At 42.7% G+C, this 19,066-nt stretch overlaps 2 protein-coding genes across 3 annotated transcripts; one reads left to right on the top strand and one right to left on the bottom strand.

The window, feature by feature from the left end:
• Window positions 1-116: 116 nt before the first annotated feature.
• grm6b (glutamate receptor, metabotropic 6b) lies at window positions 117-13,420 on the top strand. The gene is made up of 11 exons (XM_070958704.1): window positions 117-446; window positions 1,726-2,318; window positions 5,553-5,769; window positions 7,048-7,183; window positions 7,348-7,502; window positions 7,846-7,986; window positions 8,092-8,292; window positions 9,053-9,192; window positions 10,289-10,912; window positions 10,989-11,300; window positions 13,071-13,420. Exons 2-11 carry the CDS (start codon window positions 1,782-1,784, stop codon window positions 13,308-13,310), a joined length of 2,703 nt encoding a protein of 900 aa, XP_070814805.1. The 5' UTR covers window positions 117-446; window positions 1,726-1,781; the 3' UTR covers window positions 13,311-13,420.
• On the bottom strand, window positions 13,248-18,981 carry traip (TRAF-interacting protein). Of its 2 annotated transcripts, XM_070958709.1 has the most exons (17): window positions 18,819-18,959; window positions 18,484-18,602; window positions 18,334-18,391; window positions 18,149-18,232; window positions 17,923-17,962; window positions 17,705-17,832; window positions 17,502-17,596; window positions 17,092-17,205; window positions 16,880-16,967; window positions 16,705-16,794; window positions 16,531-16,619; window positions 16,274-16,429; window positions 16,140-16,182; window positions 15,955-16,059; window positions 15,821-15,871; window positions 15,421-15,564; window positions 13,248-13,361 (listed from the first exon to the last, which is right to left on the bottom strand). In XM_070958709.1, the coding sequence occupies exons 2-16, from the start codon at window positions 18,579-18,581 to the stop codon at window positions 15,457-15,459; spliced, it is 1,347 nt and encodes a 448-aa protein (XP_070814810.1). In that variant the 5' UTR covers window positions 18,582-18,602; window positions 18,819-18,959; the 3' UTR covers window positions 13,248-13,361; window positions 15,421-15,456. The 2 variants fall into 2 exon arrangements, with proteins under 2 accessions (XP_070814810.1, XP_070814809.1); XM_070958708.1 differs by lacking the exon at window positions 13,248-13,361 and having other exon boundaries at window positions 14,771-15,564; window positions 18,819-18,981.
• Between the last annotated feature and the right edge of the window lie 85 nt (window positions 18,982-19,066).

The raw sequence follows: 19,066 nt of genomic DNA, 5'->3' as shown, positions 1-19,066 counted from the left end.
GCGCGGGAGAGAGAGAGGGGGAGGGAGTGAAGGGGAGTGCCTGGAGACAGAGAGAGAGAGAGAGAGAGAGAGAGAGAGAGAGAGAGAGAGAGAGAGAGAGAGCTTTTAAGGGATTTGGCAGTGATTTGTAGAATCTCACCACTGTAATGTTGTGCTTTTCCTCCACTTTTCCCTGATTCTGCCATGATACCAAACCCCGAAGCCTCAAAAGACAGTGTTTTCATTTTGTCTTTATAAATCGGCACTACTTCTTTTTCAGACCATTGTTTTCAGTGTGATCTGGTTGTTTTTGAGCGTGCACTGAGATGATAGAGGATTTACGTTTGGTGAGGAGAGGAGAGCCTTGCCTCTAGATATACAATCACATTTCGGACCATGGATGGAGGCCTGTTTGGAAGAGCTCATGTGATGGATAAAATCAAGACCGGTCAATGAAGAATGGGCAGGTAGGAAGTGCCTCTGCATGAGGACATTTCTCGACTTGCAGATTGCCTGTAATTGTATTTTCAAGAGAGAGAAGTGTCTGCAACCGTCATGCAATTTCTGCATCTTAGATTTCTGCAGGTTCATGTGATGGTCATTGATTTTGATCATTTTTTCAACAAGTTTCTGTACAGCCCAGCTTCACAAGGGCTGTTAAGAAAAACAGAAGGGATTGGGATGACACATATGGGTTCAACTTTAAATTTAAATGTGTATTATAGTTGGAAAGAAAGTAAATTTCTAAGCATGATAGCTGTTTAGTTTTAGGCTTAATTCATTAATTCATATTAGACTTTTGGATTTAATACTAAGACTTCAATTTATTTAAGTGATCACACACTAAATATTGTCCATTGTCCAAATTCTGCCTGGAAACAAACATATTTACACTCTTAATAATAGATTTGTTTTACAGTCTGTGGGATCTATTGCTCACTGTGAGTTTTGTCAAAGATCGTCATGCAGATAAAATTAACCTGCTCCCAACTTTTGGAGCATGAAATGCTGTGAAGCTTCAGTTGATGTTTTCTGTTTTGCAAAATTTATAGTGTTTTCCATCATCGGCTCTCAGCTCTCTGTGATAAAAGCTTCCAGTATTCACTCTGTGTCATCCTGCATGCTGACTGAAATCTTCTCAGCTCCAGCTTTCTTATGGTGCAGACACACATAGCTTCTGTTTTGTCTTTTCTTATAGTTTCTCTGTTTGGATCAAATGCGCCAAAAACTGACTGAAGCTTCATGTCAGAATATTTGAAGTCAGAAATTTTGTCAAAAACATTTCAAAATCTTCTGATGGGCTCTCTGCATGTGTATATTTTATTATCTGATGCAGCCTAATTTTAGCATTTACCTCTTCAACAACAAACATCCACTGGCAGGTCTACAGTCACAATGTCATATTGTGCACACATGCAATGTTCAAAAAGCCCAAAGAACTGAAAGACTACGGAAACTTACATTTTTTGGAAGGAATAAAATTGTCAAAAATGTTATTGTCTTGAACATTGCATTTTACGTTGTAGCCATTTAAAATGTTGTATTTAAACATTTTACAGTGACATAGCTTCACTGTGACAGACTAAAAAAAATACAGAATACTAACTGATTTAACCAGCTTTAAAACTGAAGGCAAGTTTGAGTGGAATATTGAGTCATAAAGATTCAAGTAGGTAAACATACAGTCATTATAATTATAATGTGATGGTAATTGGACCTTAAAGCCCCCTCTCTGACTGCCCTCAGGTGTCAAAGGTAGAGGGAGTGGCCTGGTGCTGTCAGTACCTCTGCTGGTCATCATCATGACAACAGAGACCCACTCACCCCATCAGTGCTGCTGGCCCGGTGCACCTTCTAGATACCAAACATGGCTTCAGCTGATGTGGGTGCTGCTGGTGGGTCTCAGCCCGGGCTCGAGGGCCCAGCAGGGCACTCAGCCCCAGTCCATCAAAATCGAGGGCGACATCACCTTAGGCGGGCTGTTCCCTGTGCACTCTCGGGGACCTGCCGGGGTGCCCTGTGGGGACGTCAAGAGAGAAAAGGGGATCCATCGATTGGAAGCCATGCTGTACGCCTTGGACCAGATCAACAGTGACCCGGACCTGCTGCCCAACATCACTCTGGGGGCCCGTATCCTGGACACCTGCTCCAGAGACACCTATGCTCTGGAGCAGTCGCTCACCTTTGTCCAGGCCCTCATCCAGAAGGACAACTCAGACGTGCGCTGCTCAAATGGAGAGCCTCCCATCATTCCCAAACCGGAGAGGGTGGTCGGGGTGATCGGGGCGTCTGGCAGCTCGGTGTCCATCATGGTGGCCAATGTGCTCAGACTGTTTGCGGTGAGTTTTCTTTCACTACCTATCTCCATTAAACGAAAGGGCAAAACTATTTGGGGCAGCCCCTCATTTCAGCAAGCAAGCTGATGAGGTGAATCTGGGTGAAAGCCATTATCCCGCACTGAGATCTTTTTCTGCAAGGTCCCAAGGTGACTAAAGAGATAGGAAGATTTTAGAAAGTTGCACCAAATTAAACTTTTCCTCATTTCCCCTGTGTTTGAATTATTGGGTACTTGCTTGGTTGAGCGGTTAAGACGTGTACCACATAACAGCAACGTTACCGGTCTGATTACAGCCAGGAACCAGCGACGTCGTCACCTCCTCTCTCTTCCAGTGTTTCCTGTCTCTCTCCTCTGTCATATTATCAAAATCTAAACTGATTCAGGATACTTCAATTTTACATCAGAATAATGACTCTTACATCAGAGAATTAGTCACTGACTTTCACTGACTTGTGCAGCTATCAGGAATAGGTCCCTAACATTTTCTAAGTTTAGTTGTGAAGATCTGTTAGTGACATCAGTGACCAGCTGTGCTCCCCAGGTGTCTGGACACACAGAAAAACAGGTAAACTTATGGCTCAAAATAGCTCAACTTTAATCCTCTATTGCATTGAACTTACTTGTTCATGTTTGCACTGTTAAATGAGCTCACTGCTGATCTAGAAGACGTCCTGGTGCACACAATATAATTTGCTGCAGAGCAGTGTTGCATGTCATCGTGGTTTGTGTCTACGTCCGACTGACTACAGTAGCCTACATCACTGTAATTACTAAAGCAAGAGCAATAAAATTGATTTTGTCACAGTCATCATCTTGGTGGTATTCACTTAATTTGGGCACTCATGGGCTAAAACATAATTCAGCGGCGATGGCTTGCGGTGTACGTACAAGCAGTGTGATATATTGCACATGTCACATCATTGCTGCTGTACAGACGCATATTCAGCACATACTTAACCTGATGTGATTTTGAAACAGGTCATTGAAATCAATGCATAATTTGAATGAGTTCTTGCATTGATGGTAGATACACTTGACAGGATTTTGAATCCATTGTCCTGGGTGGCCTCTGCAGGCTAATCCGTGTTATGTGATCACCGTACAGGTTTTTTTTTAACAGATGATTGACCTTTGATAATTGATTACACTGCTCATAGCAGCGGTGGGACACTGAATCTGTGTAAATCCCCCATCATTGCCACGTTCTCATCCACTTACTGACATAGTGTGCAGGAAATCTACAAATGCCTAAAAATAAACACAAGTCTGGGTCAAATAGGCCTATAAGTTTTACATAAAAATCAAATTTCTACTTTCCTGGATTCTACTTGTTGCAGCATTCTTTATAGTGAGGATGCTGAGTTGCGGAGCCAAGGAGGGGCAGCTTGCATACAGGGCAGATGTTAACTACAGAATTATAGATCCCAACCTCCACTAAGCCCCTCTCAGCAGCTCAGGACCCTGGGCTGAAAATAGAGCATCAGGGCAGAGGGATGACATTGGTTCTAGGATAACAGCAACTTGTAGCCTGGACGGTGTGGAGTAGATTTAGCTAAATGGTGTGTTTCATCGTACTGTCCATAAGTGCTGCTCTCTCCGGACTGCAGATGATTCTAGACTGATGTTCACTATACACTGAACATCTGCTCTCAGCCGGACCAGGAGACGTTTCCACCACTTGTACTGTTATCATGCTGGCTAATTTTTGCACTAAGTGAAAACTGTAGCTGTAAGTCATTTTATATACTCACTACTTTACTGCAATTTCTGAAGTGTGCATCATGTCAGTTTTATTCTCTACTCAATAGCTCAGCTGAAAAACAGGATATACAGTAGATCCAAGAGCAGATTCACTCAAACCTTTAAGAAATTACTACTGAGGGCTGAAATGTGTCGCTGATTAACCAATTAGTCGGTCAACAGACTATTAACTGATTTTGTTAAAGCATTTTAACTTTGAGGATTTGCTGCTTTTGTCTATTTTACATCACTCTAAAGTAATACATCACTTTGGTAACTGCAATGGACAGTTTTCACTATGTTTTCCTTTTTATAAAAGAGCCAGAAAATTAGACAATTAATCCCAAAAATCATGTATATTAAAATGACAAAATAATTACTAGTTGAAGGCCTATTTATACTAACACAATGTGTTTAGCGTCATCCAACATTTCAATGCACTGTCCATAATCTGATATCAGAGCAGCTGCAGACTGCGCAGGTAAAATGAATTTTGTAAAACCTCGACACCTGAAGTCTGGTGTTGTTGAAATCAGTATTTAAGAAAAACGTAAAACCTGTCTATTCAATTTCCTTTCAGGCCTAATTTTTTCTGAACATCTGATCATCCTCTAATATCCCAATCTTGACTGTTATAAGAATAAATGCATCATGAAAATACATGCTTTTTTTTGGAGAAAGTTCACCTCCAGTTGAGGATGTGCTCTGTAATGTTAAGGCTGACCAGTTAATTCAGATCTTGACGGGTTTGACACACGGCAGCAAATTGAAGCTGCATGTGGCCATCAGAATTAAATATATTGTATGGCTTACAGCTGAGAAATACTAGCCTTTTTCTAGTCTCTTGATCTCTGTCTCTCCCTCTGTGCTTAACGTAATTTGACTAAAACCCCTATAATCCTTCCAGATAATCTGTGAAATGGTTCTCTCGTTCCTCTCTCCTTCTCCCTTCACTACCCCTTGTGTCTACCTTTCTCTCCTCGTCCCCTCCAGAGGCCCCAGCGCTAAGCCACGGTGGGGAACCGGCATTAGCAGGGTCAGGGTTGAGACTGTCGACATAAACTGTGTCATTAAAGAAGTAGCACACCAGTAAATTAATCTTCTCATCCATTTTTTTTCCAAACAAATGCTTTTACAGCTGTGTTTCCCACCATCTGTATTTCACTGTGACGTGATGTCCTCAGCACAGAGCAGCTCTGAGCAGATCGCACTCTGAAGTTGCCTCTGTTCTGAGAATTACTGAGAACACAGGCTGTTCAAGAGATGGATTCTCTCTATGATGGTCCAATTTTGGGATTTTAATGCACCAGTGTTAATGTGAAAGGCCTCCATTTAGACCCTGTTAAGGTTTTGTCTGTGAGTAAGTGGTGCATCATCCTCTGACATGGTTCACTGCCTCTTCCAGTCATTCGTTTTTACCTTTGGTCTCACATATTGGCCTAATAATCACAGCTGCTGACCCTTTCGTGACCGCTGACCCATCCTTGTGTCTCAGATTCCCCAGATCAGCTACGCCTCCACTGCTCCAGAGCTAAGCGACAACAGCCGCTACGAGTTCTTCTCCCGTGTGGTGCCTCCTGACTCGTACCAGGCCCAGGCAATGGTGGATATAGTTAAAGCCATGGGCTGGAACTACGTCTCCACGCTGGCCTCTGAGGGCAACTACGGAGAGAGCGGCGTCGACGCCTTCCTCCAGATATCCAGAGAAGCAGGTTGTGTGTCTGTCTGTGTGAATGTGAATTCACTGCTGTGACCGAAAGGGATTACTCATTTATCAAGCTGTGCGGTTCTCACTCATTAAAAGACTAATAGGAAACAAAAATCCTTTAATACAGCAGAAGTAACAGGGCAAACAGAAGTCACCACTCCATATGGGTTGGAAAGCTCAAACGATGTTACTAGAGTTCAGATTTCATTTTATCAGAACTCATACACATACAGCACATCAATAACTGCTGATGTTGGACAGCTCCAGCGTGTTGTTTTCAGCCACATTAGCAGTGTGTCTGGTCTGCCACTTTGATCCAGACTGAAATATCTCAACATCTACGCCTATCAGATGGATTGTCAGGACAATTGACACCGATATGTCATGGTCTCCAGAGGATGTATCTCTATTACTTTGGTGATCCCCTGATTTATCCTTTATAGGCACCATGAAGCTGACATTTGTGGTTCTGAGTGAAATGTAATTTAGTAGATTGATGTTTCCCTCGGAGTGTATTGTAACAACTTTGGTGAACTCCTTACTTTTCATCAAGCACCATGATTTGGTCAAAATTTTATTTTGTATAATATTTGGTTTATAGTAAGACCAAATTACTACCAAACTGACATTCCCATCAGCTGTACTTTTTCTTTAGAGCTAATTAGCACTGCTAGTATGCCAACACACCAAACTAAGATGATGAACATGGTAAACATTATACTTCAACATGTCAGGAATATCATTGTGAGCATGTTAACATACTGACGTTAGCACAAGTCTCAAAGCCGCTGGCATGGCTGTAGACTCTTCGTATTGTATTTAATGTCTGACTGTCATCACTCAGTGCAATCACTTATTTTACCTGGTTGACAGAATTTAATTATTTAGTAATTTTCGTTATTTAAACACATTTCCTAGTTTATGCTGACTTCTGCAGGCTAACATGCTCACAATGACAATGCTGATACTAAGTGCAAGTACAATGTTTACCATGTTTACCATCTTGGTTTTGCCTGTTAGTGTACTAAGTTAATTAGGCTGGTCAGAATGTCATTACCTTTGAAGATACTAAAGTATCACCATTTATCCTGAAAGGGAACATGCATATCTAAGTTTGGCTAATGTTACGATATGCTGTATCCTCCTTTTTGTAAAATATAATGCACTTTTTTAGGTTTCAGATACCAATTATTATTATATACAAAACTATTTGACTGTGCAGTGAGGGGAGAAAACAGAGATGTGCATCAATGCCAACATGTTTGCAATATCTCTGACACAGGGGGGCTGTGTATTGCACAGTCCATAAAGATTCCCAGAGAGCCCAGACCAGGGGAGTTTGAAAAGATCATCAAGAGACTGATGGAGACCTCTAATGCTCGAGGAGTCATCATCTTTGCCAATGAGGACGACATCAAGTGAGTCAAGCTCTGCTGCCCATCATATAAGAGAAAATAAATCAGCCAGAAGATAAAAAGTTTTATATTTAATTGTCAAGTCTCCTCCATGACGATCACACTTGGCCACTCACAGAGGAGTAAAGTAGGAAACGTGTGATAAAGTATAATCTGTCCTCTTTCAGGCGTGTGCTGCAGACTGCCAAAAAGGCCAACCTGACGGGCCACTTCTTGTTTGTTGGCTCGGACAGTTGGGGGGCCAAAAACTCCCCCATTCAAGACCAGGAGGATGTGGCTGAGGGTGCTGTCACCATTCTGCCCAAAAGAGCCTCCATTGATGGTAGGACACATTTATTAAATGAAAATATTACATTTAACTCGAAACCAACTGGATGTAATAGCAATATCTACTCAGTCTGTGACACATGACGTTGATAGATGAGTCTAATACCAATCCAACAAATGAAGGAAATTAATGATGTTTGATAAGGCTGGCGATATTACTGTCCTGTCACTTGAAATTGGGTAAATTGAGTCATAGCCGTATTTCATTTTGCAAAGAATTAGATTTTTGATTTGATTTTCACACAGTAAGATTATTGATATGCTGATATTAATCTGAGTGCAGCGCTGTCAAAGCAGGCATGAAATGAAATTCTGGTCTGGTTTGTGAAACGATTCAGGGTTCGACCAGTACTTCACTTCGAGATCTCTGGAAAACAACAGAAGAAACATCTGGTTTGCAGAATTCTGGGAGGACGACTTCAAATGCAAACTAACCCGCCCAGGAATAAAGTATGAACTTGGTAGAAGAAAATGTACAGGTAGGCAGGCTACAGTTTAACACAGGGAAAATCTTGAAAATGGAATTTTTATTCATTGCAGTTCTGTGTTTGTGAGCAGTTCTTGACATATTTGCTTCCAACCAGGTGAAGAAAGAATCAGTCGAGAATCTCAATATGAACAGGAAGGCAAGGTACAGTTTGTGATCGATGCTGTGTACGCCATGGCCCACGCCTTACACAGCATGCACCTGGACCTGTGTCCTGGCTCCATGGGTGTCTGCGAAAAGATGGACCCTGTGGAAGGACGGATGCTCCTCCAATACATTCGCTCTGTCAACTTCAATGGTGAGCTTTTGGCTTTCAATCAGTTTTTTCTCCTTTCTTATGCAGCGTGCGATGATTTAGATTCCAAAAAGTTTCATTTCTTTGGTCAAACTGGACCTGAAACCATTAGTGTTGGGAGTTTCATGGTTGCTTTGACACTGCTGCTCTCCATCACTGCAGAAGGTTTGAAAAGAAGACAGTTTAAAAAAGAAAACATCAGAAGGGAATTCAGCTTGAAGTTGGAAGCCCTGAGATGTTTCTGCTAATGTACCTTGCTGCAGACCACAGCACATTTCTTCAAAGCACATCCCCTCCCTCGGGCTGCCTCCTTGCCCTTCCCTATACACAACACTTTCGCTTTTCATGCTCATCTTTCATAAAAAAGTCACAGTTTGGAAAAAGAAAAAAAGTGTTTTATGAAAGCATCTATTTACTGCTCTCCTCTTGCTGGATGACCTTGGCTTCTATGGAAGATTTTCTGAATGAGCGCCTGCAGGGACCTAAGAGGAACATTCAATCACGTTAGGGCAACAGAGCAGAGTGCACTGAAAGACTGCGCTCGTGGAGGAGAGCCTTCACTAAAGAGCATCCTGCACTCAGCTTTCACATGGTTGCACAAGACTGAAGAAAGCAAACACAAGCTGTATTCAACAACATGTGGGTGTTTTCTCCACCACTAAAGATGGGGGTACATGTCTCCAGGTTAGAGACCTTGAATTCTGACTGACTTCTTTGCTTTCTTAAATGTGCAGGTCATTAAAACTCTGTCTCCATCAAACAGGCAGCGCAGGAACTGGAGTGATGTTCAATGAGAATGGAGATGCTCCTGGTCGTTATGATATCTTCCAGTACCAACTGTCTAATGTCAGCAACCCCGGCTACAAGGTTATTGGCCAGTGGACAAACCACCTCCGACTCAATGTAAATATTTGTTTTTCAGTCCATTTGAGGTACAATATGAATATTTCACCACGTCTACTTCTAGCTCGACATTTTGAGAATATTGATAACACTGATACCACTCTTATGTCTGTAAGCCAACTATGCAGCTAGAGACAGCAGCCAGTTAGCTTAGCTTAGAAAACAGGCTGGAAACTGGTGAAAACAGCCTGTCTCTGTGCAACAGTAACAAAATCTGCCTTCCAGCACCTCTAAAACTCTCGTGTATCATGTTTGTTTAATCCCCACAAAAAACAAATTGTAAAAATGGCATGTTGTGGATATGTGCCAGACTATTTCCTGGCCAGGTGCAGTAACTTCCTGGAATTTGCAAGAGCCAGGCTACTGGTTTTCTTGTTTCCAGTCTTTATGTTAAACTACGCTGTTGAGCTGCTGGCTGTAGCTACAAAGGTAGGTAGGTACAGACGAGGCAGTGATATTGATCTTCGCAGCTGACACTGTGGTTCCTCTATAGCTGGGCAAACACTGTGCATTTTTATTCATCTGCACAGTGAACAATGTATGGGTAAACCAAGCAGCCATCACAATAAATGTAAACATTGAGCCTCAGTTGATTTATTCATTGACAATTCCAATAAAGTTTATTCAAACAAGGTGACTGCAGCCTCAACGATGTGGACAAAAAGAGAGAAAGGCAGCATTACATTGTGCGATCCTGCCATGAATGGAAAGTGGAGATGCAGATGGGTGGAAGATGCAGAATTTGTAGTTTATAATTCATCTTTTGACTGCAGCCCTGTAGGAACTCAAACTGCAAGACAGCCAACCAACATTTCTGACTTGCAGGTAACCCCACTGATTGTCCGAGAGCCAGATCGTTGGTCGTTCAGGCAATTAATCAAGTGTCATGACCCCCCCTAAAACTGCACATGAAATGACAACCTGGCATGATCTGGCAGAAATTTGGCCCAATTCTAAAATTAGTCAGGGATGATCAATTTGGCTCAATCTGAACAGTGTTTGCCCAGTTTAACAGCAGCAGTTTTAGCCTTTGCAAAGTCTTGCTATATTTAAAGCATAGTTGAACAATGTTTGTGTATCTGTACATCAACCCTAGTCGGAGGAGATGCAGTGGTCAGGTGGCGACCGTAAGATACCTGAGTCGGTGTGCAGTTTCCCCTGTGAATCCGGAGAGAGGAAGAAGATGGTGAAGGGCGTTCCCTGCTGTTGGCACTGCGAGCTCTGCGATGGCTACCAGTACCTGCTGGATGAGTTCTCCTGCGACATGTGCCCCTTCGACATGAGGCCCCTGAAAAACCGCACAGGTTGCCGGCCCACGCCCATTATCAAGCTGGAGTGGAGCTCTCCCTGGGCCATCATCCCCGTATTCCTGGCCATCCTGGGCATCTTGGCCACCACTGGAGTCATCGTCACCTTCATCCGCTTCAATGACACGCCCATCGTTCGGGCCTCCGGCAGAGAGCTCAGCTACGTTTTATTGACGGGCATCTTCCTCATCTACTTCATCACCTTCCTCATGATAGCCGAGCCGAGCACTGCTGTGTGCGCCTTCCGCAGGCTGCTGCTGGGACTCGGCATGTGCATCAGCTACTCCGCCATGCTCACCAAGACCAACCGGATCTACCGCATCTTCGAACAGGGCAAGAAGTCAGTCACACCCCCAAAATTCATCAGTCCCACCTCTCAGCTGATTATCACCTTCATACTCATCTCAGTGCAGGTATGCATGTAGACGCTTCTTTCACACACATATCACCTCGATCCTTTGCAGCACTCTAACACTCCTCTCTCTGCAGTTACTTGGGGTGTTCATCTGGTTTGGTGTGATGCCCCCCCACACCATCATTGACTACGAGGAGCAGAAGCCCCCGAACCCAGAGTTCGCCCGCGGAGTCCTCAAGTGCGACATGTCCGACCTGTCCCTCATTTTGTGTCTGAGCTACAGTATCGTACTGATGATCACCTGCACTGTGTACGCCATCAAGAGCAGAGGAGTTCCTGAGACTTTCAATGAGGCCAAGCCCATCGGCTTCACCATGTACACGACCTGCATCGTCTGGCTGGCCTTCGTACCCATCTTCTTTGGCACAGCGCAGTCTACAGAGAAGGTGGGAAATTTGACCTTTTGATAGACATTACTGCTCACTTCTGGGACCCAAGGTGCTTTACTTTATTTGAGCACATTAAATTCATGTTGCGTTTGGCAGAGTGAACGACCCATCAGTACAATAGATAGATAGATAGATAGATAGATAGATAGATAGATAGATAGATAGATAGATAGATAGATAGATAGACATGTATGTGCTACAACTATAAGGATGGCAGAAATGAATTCTGTCATCTACAGTTGAATAAGAAAGTGTTTTGTTAATCTCTGCATTTATTGTTAAAATTTCTAATGAAACAATTATTTGCTTTACTATTATTAATTATTATTAATCTATAGATTAATACATGACTGTTGTACAACTAAATATCAAATTAATATTAATAATTGAATTTTGTTACAGTCATTTATGAGGCACTTTACTGTACATGTACCTACATATTAATGGGAGTATTTTAGGTAATCTAGTGAATCAAAATTACGCAATACACAATCACACACACATAATACTAAGAGAGTACATGAGCCCCTCAGATGTTGAACGTGAAATCTGGGTTTGCTGCCTGTCATCTCATATTTGCTTCCTGCTGTACTCACAGGACATCTTGTCTCCACTGTACTGAGAGTTTAATTTAGCTTGTGGGCTATTTCTGCCGTCACAAAGTACGAGACTGTTGGGGGAATATTTGAAAAACAGAGATACACTTTGACTAATAGAGAGCTGTATTATGAATCAGTCAGGCTGAAACAATTAAAGCCTGCGGTGCTTTCAAAGTCTTTTCACCTCTTCCGAATGGAAATGAAGTGAATTAAGAAAAGGGAGGGAGGGAGGGAAAGAAAGGAGGTCAGACGAGCTGAGGAATGGTAGGGACCCCTCATCGACCAATTCAGCCATCCCATTCAATTAATCATTACTTAGAAAAAGAGCTAAATATAGACACTAACTTTTGTCTGGCTCATCGAAATAGTGGCTGTTATCCTCCCATCACGTGTGAGACCACGTGTAGGAAGAGCTTGTTTACCTGCTTGATGTCTCTGTTTACATATGGAAGAGCCATGCACTGCTCCTGAGCCAGTCTCTCTGCTCGCCTCAGGTCAAGTGCATGAATACAATCCACTTTGCACTCATAAATCACCACAGCTCTTTTTAGAAATGGAGAGGTCACTAAAAGGAAGCGATAAAAAGCACGAGATGATAAAAGAAACTATACTGTATGGACATCAGCCTGTGAGATACAAGAATGCCCTGCTGCTGAGGATAGTGTACAATTTCTGATTTATTTATGGCACAAATATATCTTATTTATGGCACATATGGCTTGATTTATTTATGACCTCTGCTGTTTGGTTGAATAATGAGTTCATAATTTATTGGAGCCAGATCTCAGGAGAAGTCACTTCTCATTGTTACTGTTGGGTTTTCAATAAGAGGAAGAACAGTGAGCAGTAGATGTGGTCAAAGGCCATAAATAGCGTCTTCTTTCCTGACTACATATACCAGGTCATCAATCATTCATCAGGGGAAAAACACTGTCTACTGTGCTTTGAGATGAAAATTGTAAAGACCGAATTGTGACAACCTATGAGATGACATATACTGTAGAGTATTTTATTGAACCTGTGCAAGATGATATCAATTATTGACCCCTGGACACTGATGGATGCTCCCAGAATTCTGAGAAATTACCAGAAATTAATCAATAATTTGCTCAATAATTTGTGTGTGTGTGTGTTGGTTGATCTTTCTGACCTGCTGTCTCTGTTGCAGATGTTCATCCAGACCACCACCCTAACAGTGTCTATGAGCTTGAGCGCCACCGTGTCCCTGGGCATGCTCTACATCCCCAAGGTGTACGTCATCATCTTCCATCCAGAGCAGAACGTCCAGAAGAGAAAGCGCAGCTTCAAGGCCGTGGTGCAGGCAGCCACCGTGTCCACGCACCTGTCCCAGAAGTCCAACGACAAACAGAACGGAGAGTCCAAGATCGAGCCGGACAGATCGCAGTGAAACGAATCAAACTGGCTCCACGTCTTCATCACCTTATGTCACGAGCCCACGCTGAGATGGATGATGATTAGCAAAAAAAATAAAATAAAGAAATAAAAAAAAAATAAAATAAAAATCAGCAGTTCCTTTAGTTTTGGCTCATGTTTTTTTCTCCTTTTCACATGGACCGACACAGCAGCAAAGAAGTTACTGGATGTTGTTTCTTTGACAGTTTAGAAAACTCAGATCTACCAAACCTGGAATGAAGCACAAAAGGCAACAGAAAGGCTCACTCTCATTATGGACAGCTGAGAACTGGAAGGATGTTGAGCTCTCCCCGATGGACTGTTTCTCTTTTTCTGTAACAGCATCCACGCACACAAGCAACTTGAACACGGCGGTATTGTTAGTTTTAACTTTCCCTGGGAAATGCTGTTTAGGAAAAAAAATAAAATAAAGCTTAAATGGCGACCTTTGCCCTTCAGGAAGATGTAGAGATATTTTGAAATCCTGTGGGGTCATTGAAGCGGTGTGGTTTACCGGCTCCAAAAGCACTGCATGGATTAAGTGTTTTATGTGTACATGACTGTTTTGAAATATTGTTTGTATGGGGTATTGTGACTATCTTCCGATTGCACTGGAAGGTAGCAGCTTTTAAAATGCACCACCACGTCCTGTTACTATTTCTGATAAAATCCCCTGCTAAGGCATAATTCATCACTTTACTATAATCATTCACAGCAGAATCATTGAATATCCAAAATCACAAAGGCAACAGAGCATTTTATTCAACTTAGAGTTATGTATGTGATTATTATTGTACAAGCTGGTTTTCACTGTGGAAGCTGCAAATTCACCAGTGCTGACGGGATATACCTGATTGTGAACGGGATATTTATGTTCTACCTGTACTTTTACTCCACAGTGGAAATCAATGATCGGCATTTCCCCATATTGTTTTTCAAAATATCAAGCAGTCTCCTCGAAGGCCGGTTTGTAAGGCAACATACAAAAATCTGACACACTGCTGTTACGCTCACGCATGGGAACCTCGACAGAGCGTCTGAGCATCAGTTGTATGATAGATTTTGTGCAGTGACAGAGGTCCTCTATCGCAGCAAGGTCTCATATCTGCAAACACTGTAAGTCATTTCACATGAGGTAACTCCTAAAGGTGACAGGCCTTTGCCAGAACATGATTCGCAGCATGCTTTTTGTTACTTGATCACATTGTATAACTCAGGTTTTACTGAAGGTTTTAAAAGATGTTCTTCTTGACGATTTCCTTTTGTACAGGCGCAGCCGTTTCAATACTAATGGATTCAGCAGTTTCCACGTGCAGCGCATTTTCCCTCTCAGTTCAGGAGGGCTGTGAGACTCATGTCCTCATGTGAGAAATCACTGTTTGTACTGCCCTCTGCAGGAGAGCACACCTCAGTGAAATGTTCGTGAATAAAAGCACAGCCAAGAGGGAACTGTTTGTAGACCCCACACAAACCTTAATAAAAAAAAATATATTGTTTATTATTTGAGTTGGTTTACATCTGACAGGACCATTAAAACTAAAAATACCTGCAGTTTATCTACATGTAGGTGTTTAAGGAGACAGTTTTGAAGCAAGACTGAAAAATAACTGGTTATTTTTCAGATCGTAGAGAACAGATGCAGCAGTGATCAACGACGACATAATACAGAGTAAATACGTTGACTCGTCTCACACTCACACTCACACTCACACTCACACACACACACACACACACACAGTCTCGCATAACAAGAAAAAGAAGCAGAAGGCTGGTCAAGACAGAGTCTCCACATATAAGTTGAGGTCCTCACTCAAAAAAATTTTACTGTCACCAAAAGCTCAGCAACTGTGGTCAAGAGGAAGGTCAGTTACTGCTTTTAAATAAAGTTCAATCACAAAGTCCTGTTTGGTGCAGAGTGGCAGAACTGCTGCCAGGCTGGTTCTCTGTGCCACAGCAGCGCACACACACACACACACACACACACACACACACACACACACACACACACACACACACACACACACACACACACACACACACACACACACACACACACACACACACACACACACACACACACACACACACACACACAGCACCCTGACCTCTGACTCCACATCCAGGGAAGTAGAGGTCAGCATTTACTCGAGGAAGCTGTCAAGAGTCAGGCAAGTTGCAGTCTTGGGTGGAGGCCTGGTGACCTTTTTCCTTTTAGCTTTCATCAGCGGGCGAATCTCTGATAAAGGAGACTGGAGTGGAGTGCATGGTTAAGGAAGGAAGGATTATTGAGGTTTTATTCTGCCATGATCATTTTTTGATATGAATCTTTTCTTCACTTTTTCAATGATTATACTCTTGACACCCAAAAATGTCCAAAGTGAATATCAGCTATGTGATTTTTTTTACTTGCAGCTTCATTTATTTTGCCCAACTGGGACCAGTGGAACAAGGTTAAAACACATCAGCGAGAAACGCCTGTCTGACACATGACTGAAAAAAGGATACAGGTTGGATGAACTTAGCACGTCCTCCTAAACCATCGTAACCAGTTCTCACCTGAAACAAAGACTTTCGGTCATCAAACCACTCCAACGACAAATGAAAAGTTAAAAGATTTGAGATGGTGGTGTTGTACATACGGTTCCAGGCTTCCTCTGAGGGTCCAACATGCTCCCCATCGTCTTCTTTCTGAAGAGGAGGGAGTTCCTCAGAAAAGGATCCATGGATCCATCCTCATCTCGAGCCTGAGGGAACACAACATCTTGAGGGACATTTCACCATATTTGAAAAAATGGACCTTGCTGAGTGACATTCACAAACCTACCTTGCTTGGAAACAAACTCTTCTCGTGTTTGGACAAAGATGGCCTGAAAAATAAAATATTTCACGTAACATTTAAAGGTCTTTCTGCTTCATTCCTTAGTGTACAAAAGTCACAATGAGGCACATTAAACTTACGCCAGAGGGTCGAGCCGCATCTTCTTGGATGGGATCTGTGCTGGTCTCTTGGCCACATCATCTGGAGTAGTGATGTCATAAGTCATGTTGAGGTCAATGTCCTCGCTACCTGCAGGCTGGTGGAGGTGAGGCTGTTTCAGCTCCATCGGGGCCGGGCTAAACGATGGGCAGAGAAACCTTGTAAATAAATTGCAGAGTTTATGTTTCCATGAAATCAAGGCACATGGAGATTTCAGTCAGGTGGCAGGGCCGCGCACCTTTCAAAGACGAGCCGACTGAGGGCTTCGTTTGTCCGTGTCGGGGTGCTCAGAGTCCTCTGAAGGAACTCCACTTTCTTCTTCAGACTCTGTGGACAGACATGCATGCAGGAATCACAATCACGCATTCCTCAGATATTGAACGTAAAAGCATATCTGGTGGGTTTGCCTTACAGAAATCTCTTTGTCAGCATTGGCCAGATCATTCTGCAGAGACTTCATGTCCTCTTTGGTCTGACTCACCTCCAGTGACGCTTTGTGCAACTGAAATGACACAAACTGTGATTTAGAGATGCTACATTCGTGAATTGATACGTCTGGGTGCGGTGACTTATTAACATATAGTTACTTTGTTGTTCGACGTGAGCACTTCTCTCTTCAGCTTCTCACACATGTCATTTGAAGACTTCAGGCTTCCTTTTAGATTATCATACTCTCTAAAAAAATGAAGGGAGGATATAAATGTACAGTGAATGACGATGAGAAAGTTGCATTCATTCGGACTGAAGCTCTAAACGATGATCTGTCACTTTGTGATAAACAGCTCTTGGGGCTCCTTACTTTTTGAGCGAGATGCAGTAGATGGAGAGCTGCTCCACTGCCGCCTGGCTGATTCCCATATCTGTGATCATGGACTCCACCTCTTGTCTCTGGCCCTGCAACAACACGTCCAGGCTGGGGCCAAACCAGCAGTATTAGAGCTATGCAGAGCACGGCAGATATTTTGGGGTTTTATTTGGGATTATATATATTAATAATTCTGAGGGTCATATTATTATTGTTGTGATATAACCTTAAATTGTTTATTTATTGAACTCATATGACTGTTCTAGCTCTTAAATATACCCATCCTATCGATACTCAAGACCATCAAAAACATTTTTTGCACTTGCTGAATAGTCAGTATCGTGCTTAATAGCCTGTCTCTATCTAGAGATGACAAATATATGAGGCTAGTTATATGCGGTTACCTTTCAAACGTTTTCATTTTGGTCCTGAGTCTGCGGGCCTCCTCCTTGGCAGCCTGGGCTTCATTCTGTTGTGTCTCCAGGTATGTCATCTGTTTCTATGAGAGGTCAGATGAAAATACAGATAAAAAGACATTACAGAGACAGTCTCAGATATGAGTCAGTATAGAAAATTTGGTCTGAACAACAAAGAACAGGCAGCTTACTCTGAGGGCAGAACAGAGCATCTCCTTTTCCATAACGTCTTTACGCACACTGTCCAGGTCTTTCCTCTGCCTGTCCACTGTGTCCTTCAAACCATCCACCACCTTCTGTTTGTCTCGCCAGTCTCGCTCTACAAATTGTTCAGACAGATAATGAAGCAGTGCTGCTCAGTTTAAATGATCAAGTGCTGGCGTATCTCAACATCGCGAGGTTTTCTTACCTTTAGAGCTTAAAAGTGCCTTCACTCGATCAAGCTCATTCTAAGCGATAAACACACAATGAGAGCAAAAAATAAGACACTTTAAACCAAATCCTGATGAGGTAATGACAAGGACCATCAGTAGCATCCATCAGAGTATAAGAATACATATTTTCAAGATTGACTCTGCAATGCTCAAACAATTTCTCTGTAAAAACCTAAAAACCAGATGCTCCGAGTTTGGTACCTGCAAGCTTTCCGGGTCCTTTAAGCCCTCCTCCTCTTCATTTATATCAAAGTACAGCTTGCTGATAATGTGCCTGGTGGTGACCTACAAACAAAGCACAAAAAAAAACACAAGTTGACGTTGGAAAATTGTATCGACCCGGGCTCGGAGTCGTTTGGTGGTGTTTGAGGTCCAGGTCACGGTACCTGTTTTCTGCACTGTGGACAGGTTTTGGTGGGGGCTGTCTGAAACCACTGGAGAAGACTGAGAAGAGAGGGGAAATGGAACCATTCAAATGTCAATTTAAAACGTCAAACTGTCTGTTGTTGAAGATCTGGTTTTCTGCACCAGGTTACCATTCATAGTGGAAAGTGTGTCCGCAGTAAATGGCAGCAACATCTCTGGAGTTATCGAAGAAATCCGAGCAAATTGTGCAGTATGCTCGGATAGGCATCGTACTGTCACAAGGATCGCCCTGTCATGAGGAGTGGAGGAAAAACCGTATAATTTGACGTAGAGTGTAGTTCTCTCTCGTAGTGTTCGTGTACGTGATCGAGGCTGCATACAAATGCTAGGCTAACGCTGTCGTGGCCATGTACTCGCAACATTAACAGCTAAAGCTAACCACGCTAATGCTAGTTAGCTTTGGTTAACAGTTATCAATAGTCGCCATAACGTTAAGGTTACTCACAAAGCGAAGACGTCAAGGTACAATGCAGTTCTTCGTAAAGAAATCAAGCACCCCTTATGTTGTGCATAATATAATATTTTGGCCGAATTAAACTGACTCGCTCAGACAGACCCGTCATTAGCTAGCTAACACAAACACCAGGCTTCCTCCACAGCAGCTGTTTACCCGCTGTACGTTCAAACGCAAGTCCCGCCCCATACGGTGCATTCAGGTGCTGCTCGTATACACGAAATTCGAGTATCTTAATG

The sequence above is a fragment of the Chaetodon trifascialis genome, chromosome 3, assembly GCF_039877785.1.
Source record: "Chaetodon trifascialis isolate fChaTrf1 chromosome 3, fChaTrf1.hap1, whole genome shotgun sequence".
NCBI classification, from domain to species: domain Eukaryota; kingdom Metazoa; phylum Chordata; class Actinopteri; order Chaetodontiformes; family Chaetodontidae; genus Chaetodon; species Chaetodon trifascialis.
This window is presented reverse-complemented; position numbering and strand designations above follow the sequence as displayed.

Coding starts and splice junctions, on each gene's coding strand:
- grm6b (XM_070958704.1), top strand. CDS start 1,782: ATGACAACAGAGACCCACTCACCCCATCAGTGCTGCTGGCCCGGTGCA. Junction 7,503..7,845: donor CAAAAGAGCCTCCATTGATG/GTAGGACACATT, acceptor GAAACGATTCAG/GGTTCGACCAGTACTTCACT. Junction 10,913..10,988: donor TCATACTCATCTCAGTGCAG/GTATGCATGTAG, acceptor CTCTCTCTGCAG/TTACTTGGGGTGTTCATCTG.
- traip (XM_070958708.1), bottom strand. CDS start 18,581: ATGCCTATCCGAGCATACTGCACAATTTGCTCGGATTTCTTCGATAAC. Junction 18,233..18,333: donor GTCCACAGTGCAGAAAACAG/GTACCGTGACCT, acceptor CTTTGTTTGTAG/GTCACCACCAGGCACATTAT. Junction 17,963..18,148: donor AGGACCCGGAAAGCTTGCAG/GTACCAAACTCG, acceptor TTTATCGCTTAG/AATGAGCTTGATCGAGTGAA.